At 51.8% G+C, this 22,043-nt stretch overlaps 1 protein-coding gene across 1 annotated transcript in view; it reads left to right on the forward strand.

The window, feature by feature from the left end:
• LOC137541075 (zinc finger protein 182-like) overlaps window positions 1–22,043 on the forward strand; it is a 50,647-nt gene that overhangs the window by 22,910 nt on the left and 5,694 nt on the right. The window contains exon 2 of the mRNA XM_068262217.1: window positions 18,284–18,407. Within this exon, the coding sequence (XP_068118318.1) occupies window positions 18,284–18,407 (124 nt within the window). The remainder of the gene's footprint in view (window positions 1–18,283; window positions 18,408–22,043) is intronic.

A 22,043-nucleotide genomic window follows, 5' to 3' on the forward strand; every position in this document is an offset into this window, starting at 1 on the left:
GACGCTTCTCTGCCAAAGACTCTGCAAAGGCCCCAGGGAGCAACAGTTAAGATGGGATGTAAATGCCATGGGGGCCCCTACATGCTCTGGGGCCCAGGGGCAATTGCCCCCTTTGCCTCTGTGGTAGCGCCAGCCCTGGATGGACATGTATGTACAGTGCGAAGCACACAAATAACTAGGCTGTGTTGCTTTTTTTCCCCTCATTCTCTGCTTGAAAGAGTTAAACATCAGGTATGCAAGTGACACTTTCTGTCCAGGTCGGGACCAGGTCAGACTGGCTCAGACTATAGCATAACCCACGCTGATAGGAAAGTGTTTTATGGCTGTAATTTCTTGTCAGTAAATGTCTTCCCGGAGCAGGAAAGAGATAAAAAGGGTCAATAATTCATAGATTTGAGCTCTAGCATACTTCAATGAAGGTGTCATTGAGCAGAGACAATGAAAAACAGTAAAAACCTAAAAAAAAAGTAGATTTAAAATATAAAATAAAAAATACTGTGGGATAACAAAACAAAACAAAAAAAAAAACACACTTTTAGGAGAAGGAGGATAGATACAACTGTTTTTCTCATCAGTTTATTTTCACCTTGGATGTCCTTTAACTCCCTGGCGTTCAATTTCCCCAGGATTTCTGTGTAAAAAGTGATAAATGTATTTTTTTTTTAAAAAAACTTTTTTTTCCTGTAACTTGCCAAAATGTGTCAAGCAAGGGTCTAGTATACAGTGCAGGAGAGTATTTATGTGTATACATGTTTATACTGTTCACAGCATGTTTTTATAGACGGATATATCTGTCCATACCGCTAGGGAGGTTAAAGGGAATCTAAACTGAGAAGGATATAGATTTTTCCTTTTAATATAATACCAGTTCCCTGACTCTCCTGCTGATCCTGTGTCTCTAATACTTTTAGCCACAGCCCCTCAACAAGCATACAGACCAGATGCTCTGACTGAAGTCAGACTGGATTAGCTGCATGCTTGTTTCAGGTGTGATTCAGTCACTACTGCAACCAAAGAGATCAGCATGACTGACAAGCAACTGGAATTGTTTAACCACCTGAGCGGTCTGGACGAGCTCAGCTCGTCCAACACCGCCGGAGGCTGCCGCTCAGACCCTGCTGGGCCGATTTTAATGAAATAAAAAAGCAGCACACGCAGCCGGCACTTTGCCAGCCGCGTGTGCTACCTGATCGCCGCCGCAGCGCGGCGATCCACCGCGCGCAGCGGCGAAAGAGGGTCCCCCCAGCCGCCCGAGCCCAGCGTAGCCGGAACAAACAGTTCCGGCCAGCGCGAAGGGCTGGATCGGAGGCGGCTGACGTCAGGACGTCGGCTGACGTCCATGACGTCACTCCGCTCGTCGCCATGGCGACGAGGTAAGCGAAACATGGAAGGCCGCTCATTGCAGCCTTCTGTGTTACTTCTGGCCGCCGGAGGCGATCGGAAGAACGCCTCCGGAGCGCCCTCTAGTGGGCTTTCATGCAGCCAACTTTCAGTTGGCTGCATGAAATAGTTTTTTTTTTTATTTAAAAAAAACCCTCCCGCAGCCGCCCTGGCGATCTTATCAGAACGCCAGGGTGGTTAAAAGAGGCACTGAAGCAAACTAATTTTGCCTATTTTACCTTATAATTCACTTCAGTGCTCTAATGCCAAGTAATCCGCCATGTCCCCGAAGCTAAACGAGCGCTGCAGAGCCCCCAAATCCCGGGGGAGGGGGGGGGACAATTTGTCCGGCATTTCCTTGACGTGGATCGCGCAGCAATTGACGTCAGGAGGGGCAGAGCTACAGCTGGAAGCTCTGCCCCTCAGCGCACCAGTTGGTCGTGGATATTTGCGGAGGAATTTGGGGGCTCTGCAGCCCTCGTTTACCTTCGGGGACACGGCGGATTACTTGGCATTAGAGCACGGAAGACCCCGTTATGTATAGAATACTGATATTTAATGGCCTATTACACTTCCCTTTAATAAAACATATGCATGCAAATCACACCAAAACATCACAAGCAAGTGCAAGGACTGCCAGCGGCAGCATAAACATCACGTCATCAAAAAAATGATGCAGAAAGTCTTGCATGCAAGTACATGCAAGATATATATAGTTTATGGCAAGACACGACTGCAAACCAAAATACATGTCAAATTGTGCACTTGAAACATTTCTACCCCAATTGGATGGGGTGCAACTAGGATACAAAATATAGCTCAAAATGGGAACATTGGCACCCAAAGGAATTAAAAATGGTTTTAGACCCCTAACTTAAGTGAGGATGAGCAAGTCTTTAAAAGGTGACCAATAATGGTACAATTTGCCAAACGATGGTTTACAAACAATTCTTCACATAAGCATTCAGGAATGCTGGTTTGGGACCACTAAGGCCACATACACACATCAGACCATAGTCTTTTGAAAATGAAAGATCACAGACCAATCTTACCACCCCCTTCATGTAGTATGAGAGCCATACCTACACAGTCTATTCTATGGAGCTGAACTCCCCATCAGATAAAATCTTTGCAAGATGCTGCACACACAGATGCTGTACAGACACAAAAGATCAGGATCTGCAAAAGATCTGTTCCTGCCAAAGATCCGTTCCTGCAAAATGCATTCATAGTCTATGAGATCTGCAGATCCTCATACACACCTTGCTTAACTGACATTCATCTGCAGATCAGACAATCATCTGCAGATCTGAAAATCCATCCTGCTGGATCTGATCTGCAGATGAATGTCTGTTAAACAAGGTATGTATGAGGATCTGCAGATATCAGACTATGAATGCATTTTGCAGGAACGGATCTTTGGCAGGGACGGATCTTTGGCAGATACTGATCTTTTGTGTCTGTACAGCATCTGTGTGTGCAGCATCTTGCAAAGATTTTTATCTGATGGGGAGTTCAGCTCCATAGAATAGACTGTGTAGGTATGCAGTATATGCACACAGGGAGAAGTTGCATGCTTGGCAGTTGGTAAAGGCGGTTATTTCCCACATTGGGCTCTAGTCACAAAACCATGCGCGGTAACTTTTTTGGGTGAAAAATTACCTCCAGTGATAATTCACTAAAAATAGTGAAAATAGTGAGTATTCACTAAAAATGTACCAAGTGTGATAAATGTTTGATAAAAAGTGCGGTAAAACAGGTGATAAAACTGTCAGTAATATGTACGGAAATAAAGCTTTTTTGACCACTGTAGGGCAGCCCATATGCTGCCACCCATTACCCAGAGATGATACAGGAGAGCCTGTCACATGTAAAGTGGGACCTCAACTCTTGCACAGGACAGAATGAAAACATATATAAATGCACCCCGTATGTATATAATTTAGCCTGTCTAATTCCCCCTCATCTGGGAATAATCACAACTGTAATTTGAGCTCTCAGCTGGCTACCCCAGCAGAGCAGCTAATGTGTAAACGCAGGATGTGAACCCTATGTCTGCTTCCATGAGAGCAGGAAGTACATACACTGGAGATTTTTGGTTAGATTTGTATCAGCTGTAAAAAAAGTGTTTTTCTTTAAAGGCAATTAGGCTGTTGCTTATCTTTGAGAGCAGAGATTAATTTCCTCCTCGCCATCTATAAAATCATATAAAAGACTGTAGGAGGTGTGAAAGCGCGCCTTGAAATTAGACCCACTCGTCTTTTCTGCCTTCTATGTAAAATTGGCATAAACTCCAGCAAAGAAAGCTGAAAAGGCTCCATCCTGAAGGCCAACAGCAGATAAGTGATAATTATCACCTACCAATTTGTAGGTGATAAAAAAAAAAAATCCTTAAAGGAGAACTGTAGTGAGAGGAATACAGAGGCTGTCATATTTCCTTTGAAGAAATACCAGTTGCCTGGCAGTCCTGCAGATCCTCTGCCTTTAATACTTTCAGGCATAGCCCCTGAACCAGCATGCAGCATATCAGGGGTTTCTGACATTTTTGTCATATCTGACAAGATTAGCTGCATGCATGTTTCTGGTGTTAATCACATTACTGCAGTGCAGGCAAATAGCTCAGCAGGGCTGCCAGGGAACTGGTATTTCTTAAAAGGAAATCAATATGGCAGCCTCCATATATCTCTCACTACAGTTCTCCTTTAATTAACACCAACTTTTCAATCGAGAATCTCAAATTGGAGATACACTTTGAGGTAATTACCACACTTTATCCGCATGGAGGTAATTTAGGGAGAAAAAAAATTGTGAATTTGAAAATGGAGATATTTTGGTCGGTGTTATCACTACCTAATTTAACTCATGTGGTAACTCATTGAGAATAGAGCCCAATGCAATGAGGATCTCCCACAGCAAACTGTCAGGTCTGGAAGCAGGGACGGACACGGGTTTTATTATATAGGATATCTGACCTGTGGTTATCCACCATGTATTCTTCTTGATAACCTACCCCTTCCAAAAAAAATCCCAAGAACTTACACACTGACAGACTGATGGTCTGTGGTCAGAAAACAGCTTACAGGCTGAGCTAAGGAGCCCGCCCACCAGTGTGCAGGGGGCGGGGTCTCCCACAATGCAGTAGTAGGGAGGGGCAATGAGATGCAAATACTACCAAGTTAATGCAAAATCATGCAATTTTATATGCAAATATATGCAGCTTGGAAATGGGACAAATGAATTCTGCCGAGGTGATGGTCCATTTTCAAGCTTCATACATTTGTATGTAAAACTTGCCTAATCCTGCACCAGCTTGGAATGATTTGCTGATCACTGATGATCCCTAGTCAGGGGGGCTCTACAACATAAACTGGCTATATTTTATTGTTCCAATTCTAATGCTTCATACACACTTGAGATAGAAGTCTTTGGAAAAGGCAAGATCACAGACCAATCTTACCACCCTTCATGTAGTATGAGAGCCATACTCTACACAGTCTATTCTATGGAGCTGAACTCCCCATCAGATAAAATCTTTGCAAGATGCTGCACACAAAGATGCCCGTACACATTCAAAAGATTATTATCTGCAAAAGATCTGTTCCTGCAAAATATCCATTCCTGCAAAATGCATTCATAGTCTATGAGATCTGCAGATCATCATACACACTTGGTTTAACAGACTTCATCTGCAGATCAGGCAATCATCCGCAGATCTGAAAATCCATCCTGGTGGATCTGATCTGCAGATGAATGTCAGTTAAATCATGTGTGTATGATGATCTGCAGATCTCATAGACTATGAATGCATTTTGCAGGAATGGATATTTTGCAGGAACAGATCTTTTGCAGATAATAATCTTTTGAGTGTGTACGGGCATCTTTGTGTGCAGCATCTTGCAAAGATTTTATCTGATGGGGAGTTCAGCTCCATAGAAAAGACTGTGTAGAGTATGGCTCTCATACTACATGAAGGGTGGTAAGATTGGTCTGTGATCTTTCATTTTCCAAAGACTTTTATCTTAAGTGTGTATGAAGCATAAACAGCAAACATTGCATACAATTAGCATACAATTGACATCAGAGAATAATTACCATTTCATTGACCAGGGGAGTTGTTAGGGCTCGTTTCCACTAGTGCGGTGCGAATCACCATGATTCCACCGCTGACAAAATCGCATGCGGATGCGATTCCGCGTGCGTTTTTTGCCACGATTTTGCATAGGCAGGGTATATGCGAATTTAACCATGTCACTGCCTGGTTCAATTTACATTAGTTTTCATGCGAATTTGCACGCGAAATCGTGGCAAAAAAACCGCATGTGCGTTTTCCCTATCAAAATGCATAGCCTGCGAATCGCCTGCATTCCACACGCAGGCGAATTCTGCAGGCTCTACCGTGCAGAAAAATCCTGCACAGAAAAACGCAGGAAAAAACTGACAAGTGGAAACTGGGCCATCCACTTGTATTGGTTATGCGAAAACGCATGCAGACAACGCATGCGGATTCGCTCTAGTGGAAACTGGCCCTTAGGGTCCTGGAAGATCAGGAGCCCCCTCTGCAGCGGTTTACCACTAAATAGCGGCAGCTGTGTTCCCCCACAGAAATACCATAAACGGCCACTTTCAGACAGGCGTTTCATTCACTGCCTGTCAGCTGCTCTCCAGCACCAGCTGGGCACCTGTTAGCGCCTCGGTATCAGCACTGGAGTCAGATCTAGGCGTGGCCACAGCCATGCTCAGACTCGGCATGTCACTGTGCTCTGCTGCTGCGTAACACCACTGCATGTTAGCGCCTCGGTATCAGCACTGGAGTCAGATCTAAGCGTAGCCACAGCCATGCTCAGACTCTACATGTCACGGTGCTCTGCTGCGTAACACCACTGCATGTTAGCGCCTCGGTATCAGCACTGGAGTCAGATCTAGGCGTGGCCACAGCCATGCTCAGACCCGACATGTCACGGTGCTCTGCTGCTGCGTAACACCACTGCATGTTAGCGCTTGACAAACGTCATCTAAGAACCGCAGCAGTTCTGTGTTTAAATTGCACCTGATATGCACTGACTGGCAGCAGATGGGAGACTGAACTACCCAACAAGCGCACAGTTCAGCCTCCTGTCTGAAAGAGGCCTAAAGGAAACCAAAGAACTACAAGCATTTTTACTCACTCGAGTATTTCCTCCAGCGCCCCCTGTAGGCTGTGGGCTTCCTCATCATCCTCCCAGTCCCGCACATTTTTCCACTGTCTAGCTCGGTAGTCTGGGAGTGCTGGAAATCTGCAGCCATGCACATTCTTGATCATACTGCTGTGGCTAGGAGCATTCTGCGCAGGTACAGTGTGCTACTGACCACAGAAGCACCATTGGGGGGGCGCACGCAGCCAGGTATACACATTGGATCATGACTGCGCCCAGTCATGGCTTTACCCATTCCAGCCAGCGGAGGAACAAAGCAGCCCAGGAGGTCAGCGAGGGAGCCCACAAGCTTCAAGGGGCTAGAGGAGTCCCCAAGTATAAATGCTTGTACACTTTAAAGGACACAGAGCACCAGTAAAGAAATTTATTTTTTAATAAACCCCGCCATAAGTGAGGTTTGCAACTCAGTATGCTGTTGGGAGGCCAGGGGTTACACCATTGCTTACCTACTGGGGGCTACTCGTAAAGCCCCCATTCCATGTGATGTTCACTATCCCAACCAACCACAATCCCACTGTAAAGCACAGTCCCGGCCACAATGCATGCCAGGAGAGGCAAGCGGCAATATAAACTGGGAGCTGTAGTATGCACTGCAGCCAGGAGATGCAAGCGGCAATACATACTGGGAGCTGTAGTATGCACTGCAGCCAGGAGATGCAAGCGGCAATACATACTGGGAGCTGTAGTATGCACTGCAGCCAGGAGATGCAAGCGGCAATACATACTGGGAGCTGTAGTATGCACTGCAGCCAGGAGATGCAAGCGGCAATACATACTGGGAGCTGTAGTATGCACTGCAGCCAGGAGATGCAAGCGGCAATACATACTGGGAGCTGTAGTATGCACTGCAGCCAGGAGATGCAAGCGGCAATACATACTGGGAGCTGTAGTATGCACTGCAGCCAGGAGATGCAAGCTGCAATACATACTGGGAGCTGTAGTATGCACTGCAGCCAGGAGATGCAAGCGGCAATATATACTGGGAGCTGTAGTGTGCATTGCGGCCAGGAGAGGCAAGCAGCAATATATACTGGGAGCTGTAGTATGCACTGCAGCCAGGAGATGCAAGCGGCAATACATACTGGGAGCTGTAGTATGCACTGCAGCCAGGAGATGCAAGCAGCAATATATACTGGGAGCTGTAGTATGCACTGCAGCCAGGAGATGCAAGCAGCAATATATACTGGGAGCTGTAGTATGCACTGCAGCCAGGAGATGCAAGCGGCAATACATACTGGGAGCTGTAGTATGCACTGCAGCCAGGAGATGCAAGCGGCAATACATACTGGGAGCTGTAGTATGCACTGCAGCCAGGAGATGCAAGCTGCAATACATACTGGGAGCTGTAGTATGCACTGCAGCCAGGAGATGCAAGCGGCAATATATACTGGGAGCTGTAGTGTGCATTGCGGCCAGGAGCACACGCTACAGCAGGATTCTATTAGGTGCGGCCAGGTACAGCTGGCGACCATCACAGGGACAAGGGGCTGCATGAACAGTCCTACAGGTAAGAAATTGCGCTCCCCTAATCCCCATTAGCATACTGAGTTCCAAACCTCCCTTATGCAGAGGTTCAATTTGGCAAAGAATAAAAAAAATTCTACAGGTGCACGTGAAGGAAACATGAGGCAAATGAAATCAGTGTAGCTTTATTTACCTGGGACTTCCTGCAGCCCCGAGAAGTCTGTGTCCCTCGCCGCAGTTCTGCTGTCACCCATTCTTCCACTCCGTATGGGTCAGTGGCTTCTGTGCATGCATGGGTGTGGCCAGGAGTGTTCTGCGCAATAGTACTGCATAGAATGCTCCCAGGCAAGGCAACACACACACACACACACACACACACACACACACCACAACAACAGAAGAATGGGTGACAGCAGAACTGCAGGGAGTGCTACACAGACTTTCAGCACTGAAGGAGGCTCCAGGTAAGTAAAGCTAAACTGATAACAACAAATGAATAAAATTGCTTATTGTTTACAACATTCATTTATTATAGAATATTTAGTCAGCGTCTGCCCATGATAAAATCTTTCCTCTCTTTTATTCTGAAATGTATCACTGGAGGCGTTAGTTCTGCCAGGTGATCTGTATAGAATGTTAGAGAGTTCTATGCACAGAGGGAGATAGTGCTTGCTTGGCAATAGGAAGCCATTATTTCCCTTAATGCAATGAGGATCACAGACAGCAAACTGTTAGGACCAGATCATGATGTCACCACACTGTGGGAGGGGTTAGACCACAATATCAGACATACAGACAGCAGGACAGCCAGGCAATGTGCATTATTTAAAAGGAACTAAACAGGTCAGCGTCCATATCCTGCTCACCTTGGCTTTGCCTCACCTATAATTTAAAAAGGACAACTGCAACCAGAGACATGGAGGCTGAAATAAGTATTTTCCCTTTAAACAATACCATTTGCTTTGCTATACAGCTGATCTATTTGGTTGCAGTAGTGACTGAATCACACCAGAAACAAGCATCAGATAATATTGTCAGAAGTGACAATGTCAGAAACACCTGATATGCTGCATGCTTGTTTAGGGCCAATAGCTAAAAAGACTACAGGCAGAGGCTAAGCAGGATAGCCAAGAAACTGGTATTGTTTAAAAGGAACCTAAACTGAGAAGGATATGGATTTTTTCTTTTAAAATAATACCAGTTGCCTGACTCTCCTGCTGATCCTGTGTCTCTAAAACTGTTAGCCACAGCCCCTCAACAAGCATGCAGATCAGGTGCTCTGACTGAAGTCAGACTGGATTAGCTGCATGCTTGTTTCAGGTGTGTGATTCAGACACTACTGCAGCCAAAGATCAGCAGGACTGCCAGGCAACTGGTATTGTTTAAAAGGAAACATCCATATCCCTCTCAGTTAAGTTTCCCTTTAAAAGCAAGTGAGTGAGCTCAGCTACTTACTGTGAGGACAGCTGGGGCAGGAGGCTGGCTTCTGCTGCTGGCCCTGGTGGAGGAGGAGGCATGAGGCTGGCTTCTGCTGCTGGAGGAGGCATGAGGCTGGCTTCTGCTGCTGGCCCTGGTGGAGGAGGAGGCATGAGGCTGGCTTCTGCTGCTGGCTCTGGTGGAGGAGGAGGCATGAGGCTGGCTTCAGCTGCTGGAGGAGGCATGAGGCTGGCTTCAGCTGCTGGAGGAGGCATGAGGCTGGCTTCAGCTGCTGGAGGAGGCATGAGGCTGGCTTCAGCTGCTGGAGGAGGCATGAGGCTGGCTTCAGCTGCTGGAGGAGGCATGAGGCTGGCTTCAGCTGCTGGAGGAGGCATGAGGCTGGCTTCAGCTGCTGGAGGAGGCATGAGCCTGGCAGGCAGGCAGGCTGTGAGCACTACATGCCAGACTAGATTAGCTGATACACATGCACAGTACCGAAGTACTACTCAAAGCTCCCACCTTTTCACATCAAATCCACGCCCCCTGCCAGTGATTGGTCAGGGGCGGGGTTTCATGTGACAGGCTCAGCCTCAGCCCATAAGGATAGCTGCAGGCTGAGCTAAATGATGATGTAAGCGCCAAGCCCCGCCCACAACACATTGCTAACCATCTGTTAATTAACAAACTTTCTATAAATAGTGTTACTTTTTTGTGTCTGGGATTTCTGTATGAATCGCTGCAATGCCTATAAATATGCCTGCAGACAAGACAGCCCCGCCCCTCCGCCCTGCTAAACCAATCACCGCAGCCTAACCTCAGCCTTTGTCCCTCCCATTGGCCAATGATGTTGCCAGTTTCTTTTTCCCTCCGTATTGGCCCCGCCCCCACATGTGGTAATCTCCTGCAAGCAGCCAGAGAGAATGGAAGGAGGAGTGTGTGAAACAGGAGGATGTTATGTGAGTGACTGGCGTGTGCATGTCGGTGTTGTGTCTGATCACGCTGCCCTAATGATTACTCTGCCGCGCATGCTCAGTATCAAAATCGTGTAGAATTACACTGCATCACGTGACATGTCCCCTGGAGGCTTAGCACATGCGCAGATGCAGTATTTGTAAGCTACCCATGAGCTCCACAGGCTGGCTGCATAGTACTTCCTGTATTGTGCTTCCTGTCATGTCGTATTGGCTGGCTGCAGAGTGCTTCCTGTGTGGAGGAGGTCACTGGTGACTGGAATGATGGCTGAAGCCCTGTTTCCTGGGATAAATCCTACAGACTTGACTGTAGCTTTTCAGAAATGTTGCTGGCAGCTTCGGAGTTCAGGACATGTGATGCAATGATTCCCTCAGGGAAGGAGCCGTCCAGTCTGGCTGTGCTGGGGGTGCCCTCTGCTGCCTGTGCATCACTTCAGCATACCTCCTAACTTTTTGAGATGAGAAAAAGGGCCACTTAAGCCCTGCCCCTGCCACACCCCTTGCCACACCCCCACCACATCCCTAGTCACACATACCATAAAGATTTCATAAGAAAAATATGTTGTTTTATAATTCAAACCACACTGGTCCTTTCTATCCTGTTGCATTTTCCTTCATAGTAACATTTTAAAATTAGTAATATATCAATATAAAGCATGGGAATAAAGTTTAGAGTCAATCAAACACATTTTTAGTATAGAAATATATATATTTACATAGAAAGAGGGACAAAGTCCTGAAAGAGGGACAAATGAGGGGGAAAGAGGGACAGGGCTCCCAAAGAGGGACTGACCCTCTGAAAAAGGGACAGTTGGGATCTATGACTATATCCTGCCTAATGTGAGTACTATGTGTACTGTGCATGTCTGTCACTGTGGTGGTCTTACTGACATTCTCCATCATAACCCCCCCTCCTGCCCCTTCCCTCCCAGCCTGTCATCAAACACAGTTACTGACACATGGATACTACATCCTGCCTAATGTGAGCACTATGTGTACTGTGCATGTCTGTCACTGTGGTGGTCTTACTGACATTCACCATCATACCCCCCCTGCCCCATCCCTCCCAGCCTGTCATCAAACACAATTACTGACACATGGATACTATATCCTGCCTAATGTGAGCACTATGTGTACTGTGCATGTCTGTCACTGTGGTGGTCTTACTGACATTCTCCATCATAACCCCCCACCCCCCATCCCTCCCAGCCTGTCATCACACACAGTTACTGACACATGGATACTATATCCTGCCTAATGTGAGCACTATGTGTACTGTGCATGTCTGTCACTGTGGTGGTCTTACTGACATTCACCATCATACCCCCCCCCCCATCCCTCCAAGCCTGTCATCAAACACAATTACTGACACATGGATACTATATCCTGCCTAATGTGAGCACTATGTGTACTGTGCATGTCTGTCACTGTGGTGGTCTTACTGACATTCACCATCATACCCCCCCCCCCATCCCTCCAAGCCTGTCATCAAACACAATTACTGACACATGGATACTATATCCTGCCTAATGTGAGCACTATGTGTACTGTGCATGTCTGTCACTGTGGTGGTCTTACTGACATTCACCATCATACACCCCCTCCCCCCGACCCATCCCTCCCAGCCTGTCACCAAACACAATTACTGACATATGGCGACACCTCTGTACCCCTGTCTGTTGTACATCATTGCTGACAGTCCTTGTGTACCTCTGTCATCTTATACTCTGGCTGGCACATGTAGACCCCTCTATCTTTTTTATCATACAGCCTTACTAACACATCAGTCACATCACTTTGCCCCTAATTTGCCAGATGTAGCCACCCCGGTGCCCCTTATGTGCCAGCAGCAGCCACCCAGTGCCCCTAATGTGCCAGCAGCAGCCACCCCAGTGCCCCTAATGTGCCAGCAGCAGCCACCCCGGTGCCCCTAATGTGCCAGCAGCAGCCACCCCGGTGCCCCTAATGTGCCAGCAGCAGCCACCCCAGTGCCCCTAATGTGCCAGCAGCAGCCACCCCTGTGCCCCTAATGTGCCAGCATCAGCCACCCCAGTGCCCCTAATGTGCCAGCATCATCCACCCCAGTGCCCCTAATGTGCCAGCAGCAGCCACCCCAGTGCCCCTGATGTGCCAGCATCAGTCACCCCAGTGCCCCTAATGTGCCAGCAGCAGTTACCCCAGTGCCCCTAATGTGCCAGCATCAGCCACCCCAGTGCCCCTAATGTGCCAGCATCATCCACCCCAGTGCCCCTAATGTGCCAGCAGCAGCCAACCCAGTGCCCCTAATGTGCCAGCAGCAGCCACCCCAGTGCCCCTAATGTGCCAGCATCAGTCACCCCAGTGCCCCTAATGTGCCAGCAGCAGTTACCCCAGTGCCCCTAATGTGCCAGCATCAGCCACCACTGTGCCCCTAATGTGCCAGCATCAGCCACCCCAGTGCCCCTAATGTGCCAGCATCATCCACCCCAGTGCCCCTAATGTGCCAGCATCAGCCACCCAGTGCCCCTAATGTGCCAGCAGCAGCCACCCCAGTGCCCCTAATGTGCCAGCAGCAGCCACCCCAGTGCCCCTAATGTGCCAGCAGCAGCCACCCCAGTGCCCCTAATGTGCCAGCAGCAGCCACCCCAGTGCCCCTAATGTGCCAGCAGCAGCCACCCCAGTGCCCCTAATGTGCCAGCAGCAGCCATCCCAGTGCCCCTAATGTGCCAGCATCAGCCAACCCAGTGCCCCTAATGTGCCAGCTGCAGCCACCCCAGTGCCCCTAATGTGCCAGCATCAGCCATCCCAGTGCCCCTAATGTGCCAGCAGCAGCCACCCCAGTGCCCCTAATGTGCCAGCTGCAGCCACCCCAGTGCACCTAATGTGCCAGCAGCAGCCACCCCAGAGCCCCTAATGTGCCAGCAGCAGCCACCCCAGTGCCCCTAATGTGCCAGCTGCAGCCACCCCAGTGCCCCTAATGTGCCAGCATCAGCCATCCCAGTGCCCCTAATGTGCCAGCATCAGCCATCCCAGTGCCCCTAATGTGCCAGCATCAGCCACCCCAGTGCCCCTAATGTGCCAGCATCAGTCACCCCAGTGCCCCTAATGTGCCAGCATCATCCACCCCAGTGCCCCTAATGTGCCAGCAGCAGCCACCCCAGTGCCCCTAATGTGCCAGCAGCAGCCACCCCGGTGCCCCTTATGTGCCAGCAGCAGCCACCCCAGTGCCCCTAATGTGCCAGCAGCAGCCACCCCTGTGCCCCTAATGTGCCAGCAGCAGCCACCCCAGTGCCCCTAATGTGCCAGCAGCAGCCACCCCAGTGCCCCTAATGTGCCAGCAGCAGCCACCCCAGTGCCCCTAATGTGCAAGCATCAGCCACCCCAGTGCCCCTAATGTGCCAGCAGCAGCCACCACTGTGCCCCTAATGTGCCAGCAGCAGCCACCCCGGTGCCCCTAATGTGCCAGCATCAGCCACCACTGTGCCCCTAATGTGCCAGAAGCAACCACTCCAGTGCCCCTAATGTGCCAGCAGCAGCCACCCCAGTGCCCCTAATGTGCCAGCATCAGCCACCCCAGTGCCCCTAATGTGCCAGCAGCAGCCACCCCAGTGCCCCTAATGTGCCAGCATCAGCCACCCCAGTGCCCCTAATGTGCCAGCATCAGCCACCACAGTGCCCCTAATGTGCCAGCAGCAGCCACCCCGGTGCCCCTAATGTGCCAGCAGCAGCCACCCCGGTGCCCCTAATGTGTCAGCATCAGCCACCACTGTGCCCCTAATGTGCCAGCAGCAGCCACCCCGGTGCCCCTAATGTGCCAGCATCAGCCACCACTGTGCCCCTAATGTGCCAGAAGCAACCACTCCAGTGCCCCTAATGTGCCAGCAGCAGCCACCCCAGTGCCCCTAATGTGCCAGCATCAGCCACCCCAGTGCCCCTAATGTGCCAGCAGCAGCCACCCCAGTGCCCCTAATGTGCCAGCATCAGCCACCCCAGTGCCCCTAATGTGCCAGCATCAGCCACCACAGTGCCCCTAATGTGCCAGCATCAGCCACCCCAGTGCCCCTAATGTGCCAGCAGCAGCCACCCCGGTGCCCCTAATGTGCCAGCAGCAGCCACCCCGGTGCCCCTAATGTGTCAGCATCAGCCACCCCGGTGCCCCTAATGTGCCAGCATCAGCCACCCCGGTGCCCCTAATGTGCCAGCAGCAGCCACCCAGTGCCCCTAATGTGCCAGCAGCAGCCATCCCAGTGCCCCTAATGTGCCAGCATCAGCCACCCCAGTGCCCCTAATGTGCCAGCATCAGCCACCCCAGTGCCCCTAATGTGCCAGCATCAGCCACCCCAGTGCCCCTAATGTGCCAGCAGCAGCCACCCCTGTGCCCCTAATGTGCCAGCATCAGCCACCCCAGTGCCCCTAATGTGCCAGCAGCAGCCACCCCAGTGCCCCTAATGTGCCAGCAGCAGCCACCCCTGTGCCCCTAATGTGCCAGCATCAGCCACCCCGGTGCCCCTAATGTGCCAGCAGCAGCCACCCCGGTGCCCCTAATGTGCCAGCAGCAGCCACCCCAGTGCCCCTAATGTGCCAGCAGCAGCCACCCCAGTGCCCCTAATGTGCCAGCAGCAGCCATCCCAGTGCCCCTAATGTGCCAGCAGCAGCCATCCCAGTGCCCCTAATGTGCCAGCATCAGCCACCCCAGTGCCCCTAATGTGCCAGCATCAGCCACCACTGTGCCCTTAATGTGCCAGCAGCAGCCACCCCAGTGCCCCTAATGTGCCAGCAGCAGCCATCCCAGTGCCCCTAATGTGCCAGCATCAGTCACCCCAGTGCCCCTAATGTGCCAGCAGCAGCCACCCCAGTGCCCCTAATGTGCCAGCAGCAGCCACCCCAGTGCCCCTAATGTGCCAGCAGCAGCCATCCCAGTGCCCCTAATGTGCCAGCAGCAGCCACCCCAGTGCCCCTAATGTGCCAGCAGCAGCCACCCCAGTGCCCCTAATGTGCCAGCAGCAGCCACCCCAGTGCCCCTAATGTGCCAGCAGCAGTCACCCCAGTGCCCCTAATGTGCCAGCAGCAGCCACCCCAGTGCCCTTAATGTGCCAGCAGCAGCCACCCCAGTGCCCCTAATGTGCCAGCAGCAGCCACCACTGTGCCCCTAATGTGCCAGCAGCAGCCACCCCAGTGCCCCTAATGTGCCAGCAGCAGCCACCCCAGTGCCCCTAATGTGCCAGCAGCAGCCACCCCAGTGACCCTAATGTGCCAGCATCAGCCATCCCAGTGCCCCTAATGTGCCAGAATCAGCCACCCCAGTGCCCCTAATGTGCCAGCATCAGCCACCCCAGTGCCCCTAATGTGCCAGCATCAGCCACCCCAGTGCCCCTAATGTGCCAGCAGCAGCCACCCCAGTGACCCTAATGTGCCAGCAGCAGCCACCCCAGTGCCCCTAATGTGCCAGCATCAGCCACCCCAGTGCCCCTAATGTGCCAGCAGCAGCCACCCCAGTGCCCCTAATGTGCCAGCAGCAGCCACCCCAGTGCCCCTAATGTGCCAGCATCAGCCATCCCAGTGCCCCTAATGTGCCAGCAGCAGCCACCCCAGTGCCCCTAATGTGCCAGCAGCAGCCACCCCAGTGCCCCTAATGTGCCAGCAGCAGCCACCCCAGTGCCCCTAATGTGCCAGCATCAGCCACCCCAGTGCCCCTAATGTGCCAGCAGCAGCCACCCCAGTGCCCCTAATGTGCCAGCAGCAGCCACCCCAGTGCCCCTAATGTGCCAGCATCAGCCACCCCAGTGCCCCTAATGTGCCAGCAGCAGCCACCCCAGTGCCCCTAATGTGCCAGCAGCAGCCACCCCAGTGCCTCTAATGTGCCAGCAGCAACCACCCCAGTGCCCTTAATGTGCCAGCAGCAGCCACCCCAGTGCCCCTAATGTGCCAGCAGTAGCCACGCCAGTGCCCCTAATGTGCCAGCAGCAGCCACCCCAGTGCCCCTAATGTGCCAGCATCAGCCACCCCAGTGCCCCTAATGTGCCAGCAGCAGCCACCCCAGTGCCCCTAATGTGCCAGCAGCAGCCACCCCAGTGCCCCTAATGTGCAAGCAGCAGCCACCCCAGTGCCCCTAATGTGCCAGCAGCAGCCACCCCAGTGCCCCTAATGTGCCAGCAGCAGCCACCCCTGTGCCCCTAATGTGCCAGCAGTAGCCACCCCAGTGCCCCTAATGTGCCAGCAGCAGCCATCCCAGTGCCCCTAATGTGCCAGCAGCAGCCATCCCAGTGCCCCTAATGTGCCAGCATCAGCCACCCCAGTGCCCCTTATGTGCCGCTACCCCAGTGCCCCTTATGTGCCAGCAGTAGCCACCCCAGTGCCCCTAATGTGCCAGCATCAGCCACCCCAGTGCCCCTAATGTGCCAGCAGCAGCCACCCCAGTGCCCCTAATGTGCCAGCAGCAGCCACCCCAGTGCCCCTAATGTGCCAGCATCAGCCACCCCAGTGCCCCTAATGTGCCAGCAGCAGCCACCCCAGTGCCCCTAATGTGCCAGCAGCAGCCACCCCAGTGCCTCTAATGTGCCAGCAGCAACCACCCCAGTGCCCCTAATGTGCCAGCAGCAGCCACCCCAGTGCCCCTAATGTGCCAGCAGTAGCCACACCAGTGCCCCTAATGTGCCAGCAGCAGCCACCCCAGTGCCCCTAATGTGCCAGCATCAGCCACCCCAGTGCCCCTAATGTGCCAGCATCAGCCACCCCAGTGCCCCTAATGTGCCAGCATCAGCCACCCCAGTGCCCCTAATGTGCCAGCATCAGCCACCCCAGTGCCCCTAATGTGCCAGCAGCAGCCATCACAGTGCCCCTAATGTGCCAGCAGCAGCCATCCCAGTGCCCCTAATGTGCCAGCATCAGCCACCCCAGTGCCCCTTATGTGCCGCCACCCTAGTGCCCCTTATGTGCCAGCAGTAGCCACCCCAGTGCCCCTAATGTGCCAGCAGTAGCCACCCCAGTGCCCCTAATGTGCCAGCAGCAGCCACCCCTGTGCCCCTAATGTGCCAGCAGCAGCCACCCCAGTGCCCCTAATGTGCCAACATCAGCCACCCCAGTGCCCCTAATGTGCCAGCATCAGCCACCCCAGTGCCCCTAATGTGCCAGCAGCAGCCACCCCAGTACCCCTAATGTGCCAGTATCAGCCACCCCAGTGCCCCTAATGTGCCAGCAGCAGCCACCCCAGTGCCCCTAATGTGCTAGCAGCAGCCACCCCAGTGCCCCTAATGTGCCAGCATCAGCCACCCCAGTGCCCCTAATGTGCCAGCAGCAGTTACCCCAGTGCCCCTAATGTGCCAGCATCAGCCACCCCAGTACCCCTAATGTGCCAGCATCAGCCACCCCAGTGCCCCTAATGTGCCAGCAGCAGCCACCCCAGTGCCCCTAATGTGCCAGCAGCAGCCACCCCAGTGCCCCTAATGTGCCAGCAGCAGTCACCACTATGCCCCTAATGTGCCAGCAGCAGCCACCCCAGTGCCCCTAATGTGCCAGCAGCAGCCACCCCAGTGCCCCTAATGTGCCAGCAGAAGCCACCCCTGTGCCCCTAATGTGCCAGCATCAGCCACCCCAGTGCCCCTAATGTGCCAGCATCAGCCACCCCAGTGCCCCTAATGTGCCAGCATCAGCCACCCCAGTGCCCCTAATGTGCCAACAGCAGTGTGTCTGTCCAGTAACAGAACCTCACCGGAGGGATATACAGGTCCTCTTAATTCCCAGGATAGTACACAGGAAGATCACACCATCCCCCACCCTCATCAGGTAGATGGAACTGAGGCTGTAAACATAACATTGACTCCATATGGAATGACTTCACTTCATCAGTGATTGCATTGTAACAGTGTTATTTCCTGTGTTTAGGCTGAAGGAGTGACAAATGTGAAGCTGGAGGATGGAGATGGAGAGACACATGTGAAGGAGGAGCCGCAATCTGCAGAGGAGAGTGACATGATGGGGACCAGTGACTCAGGGATGCCACTTCCAGGTGAACAAGCAGCCTTGCCCATTGCCATATGTAACAATGTGCTTACACCCAGGGCCATTTCCCACCTATTTGGTGCCCCAGACAAGACCATGTGCACCATCCCTCCGGCCTTCACATTGGCTTCCAATCACTCAGAGCGGTTTGGTAAAAAATAATAGTTTGGTAAAGTACCGCATTAGGTACAGTACAGACCAATAGTATGAACACACCTTCTCATTCAAAGAGTTTTCTTTATTTTCATGACTATGAACATTGTAGATTCACACTGAAGGCATCCAAACTCTGAACTAACACATGTGGAAGTATAGTACATAACCAAAAAGTGTGAAACAACTGAAAATATGTCATATTCTAGGTTCTGCAAAGTATCCACCTTTTGCTTTGATTACTGCTTTGCACACTCTTGGCATTCTCTTGATGAGCTTCAAGAGGTCACCTGAAAAGGTTTTCACTTCGCAGGTGTATTGGATTCATATAGCACCAACATATTATAGTGCTGGACGATAAATAAGATTACAATACACTGCAGGTAATAAGCAGTAACATACACAATGCCAGATCATGCACTGGAGTAGTAGTCCCTCCCTGATATTCAAGTTCACGTTATTCTGTGGGCAGCAACAATCAGATGCCACCAACAGAAAGAAAAGGAGGCAAGATTCATTTGGGTGATAAGTTGTATGTCTGTGCAGCGAACTGTTAAATCAATCAAGAAAACTGATTGTATTTAACCACTTCAGGATTCTGCGTACGCATAAGTACGCCCCTGAATCCTGAAGCGGTTTCCATGGAAACATACGAGCGGCCGTTCCATGTCAGATCACGGAGGGTGTCTCCGTGAACACCCTGCGAGCCTCCGATCGCGGCTCGCAGGGTAAATGTAAACACGCAGGGAAGATCTTCCACGCTGTTTACATACATACGACGCTGCTGCGCAGCAGCACCGTAAAGGAGATCGGCGATCCCCGGCCTCTGATTGGCCGAGGATCGCCGGCATCTGATAGGCTGAAGCCTATCTGAGGCGGCGCAGAATGGGTTTCCGTCCTGCGCAGCCCATAATGAAGAGGGGAAGGAGGCAGAGGGAGGAATAGCGCTGCGGAGGGGGGCTTTGAGGAGCCCCCGCTAGGCACAGCAGCGCGGCGGCGATAAGACCCCCCCAGCAGGACATCCCCATAGTGGGGAAAAAAGGGGGGAAGTCTGATCGCCCTGCCTGATATCTGATCTGTGCTGCCGGCTGAAGAGCCCCCGCAGCACAGATCAGCCAAACCACCCGAAACCCGGAAGTGGTTAAAAGAGCTGAAGGAAACATTTGATGGTCTGTGGCCACCTTTATAGAGCTTTTGGCACACAGTGCTTTAACCCTTCAGCACTTACATTTATGTCTCTATACTGGTATGATGTGTTGGGTGGTTTATCTGTGATGCTATGTGGCACCTTGCTGTGTATTGGGGCTCCCAGTCTGTACAGTACATGTGCTGCAAGGCGGGAGGCATCTGCTCTATTGTTGGACTGGATTGATTGATTGATTGATTGATGTGATTTTTTTCTATGACATTGGATCTTATGGGTGGGTCGCTGTTTTTTTCTCTTGGTTTTATCCTTTTATCTATTGAGTTTGTGTCTGACCCGGTCTTTATTATCTGTAACTGCTACGGCAACACACACGACTGCTGACAGGACAATGACTATTCTCTGTTATTATTTCTCCAACAGATTATGGTGCAGACGATAATGGTGCGCACCAGGGCTGCACGATTTTAGGTAAAAATTGAATTTGATTTTTCTTTCAAAAATTACGATTTCGATTTTTTTTTCACGATTTTTTTTCAAATCGAGCTTTGGCACTAAATTCACTATGCCCCCAGTATAGTTTAGCCAGATACTGCAGGCGGACGATTGCTTAAAGAGAAACTCCGACCAAGAATTGAACTTTATCCCAATCAGTAGCTGATACCCCATCACAGACAGACCATCAGGGGGCTCTGTATGGCTGATATTGTGGTGAAACCCCTCCCAGAAGAACAAGAAAAGTACGTACTCTTGGCAGTTTCCTGTCTGTGAACCTTGTTGCATTGTGGGAAATAGCTGTTACAGCTGTTTCCAACTGTCAAACACCATGCAGCAGCTACATCACCTGTCAGCAGTGTTCACTGGAGTTCCTTTTTAAGAGCGGGGGGTGGCTCACGTGAAGACGATATAGTGATCATCACTATCTGCAGTTTTCTGAGTGCCCGCCCACTGCCTGCACGCTTGTCTGGCCTGCCTACTGCTGCCGTCATTCCATCGCTATCCAGCGATTGGTAAAGCTGTGTGTGTCGCTCGCTCGAGTGGACCCGCCCCCCCCCCCCCCCGCTCGCTCATTAACAATAATACATATTCACTGCTTGTGGCGGCTCTGGCCAATCGGCGCACAGCGGAAGGCGGGCCAGACAAGCATGCAGGCAGCGGGCGGGCACTCAGAAAAACCGAGGATACTGACGATCAGGGCCGAGCCTGGGTGGGTGCTGTGGGTGCAAGGCACCCAGGCGCCTGCCTCTGAGAGGCGCCGCCCGGCGTCGCTCTCCCCCTGTGGCCGCCGCTCTGCCTCTCTCCCTCCCTCTAGCAGCAGGTGCACTGGCGCCACGTCAGACCTCGATCAGGCGGCGACCAGTAGTGCAGGCGCTAGGACCTAGCACGCCGCACTGATATGCGGAAGTGACATCACTTCCGCATATAGAGCGGGTGCGTCCGGCGCCCTCTTACTGGTCGGGTCGCCCGCTGATCGAGGTCTGATGGCGCTGCTGCAAGGTGAGGGGGGGGCGGCTAGGGGGGGAGGGTACTGTCACTCACTAACTAACTAACTAAAGGGGGTCCCTGTCACTCACTACATCTTCTGAGCACATATACCCCATGGCTACATCTGCTGGGCACATATACCCCCTGGCTACATCTACTGGGCACATATACCCCATGGCTACATCTGCTGGGCACATATACCCCCTGGCTACATCTACTGGGCACATATACCCCCTGGCTACATCTACTGGGCACATATAACCCCTGGCTACATCTACTGGGCACATATACCCCCTGGCTACATCTACTGGGCACATATACCCCCTGGCTACATCTACTGGGCACATATACCCCCTGGCTACATCTACTGGGCACATATATACCTCTGGCTACATCTACTGGGCACATATACCCCCTGGCTACATCTACTGGGCACATATACCCCCTGGCTACATCTACTGGGCACATATACCCCCTGGCTACATCTACTGGGCACATATACCCCCTGGCTACATCTACTGGGCACATATACCCCCTGGCTACATCTACTGGGCACATATACCCCCTGGCTACATATACTGGGCACATATACCCCCTGGCTACATCTACTGGGCACATATACCCCCTGGCTACATCTACTGGGCACATATACCCCCTGGCTACATCTACTGGGCACATATACCTCTGGCTACATCTACTGGGCACATATACCCCCTGGCTACATCTACTGGGCACATATACCCCCTGGCTACATCTACTGGGCACATATAACCCCTGGCTACATCTACTGGGCACATATATCCCCTGGCTACATCTACTGGGCACATATACCCCCTGGCTACATCTACTGGGCACATGTAC

The sequence above is a fragment of the Hyperolius riggenbachi genome, chromosome 12 (assembly GCF_040937935.1).
Source record: "Hyperolius riggenbachi isolate aHypRig1 chromosome 12, aHypRig1.pri, whole genome shotgun sequence".
NCBI lineage: Eukaryota > Metazoa > Chordata > Amphibia > Anura > Hyperoliidae > Hyperolius > Hyperolius riggenbachi.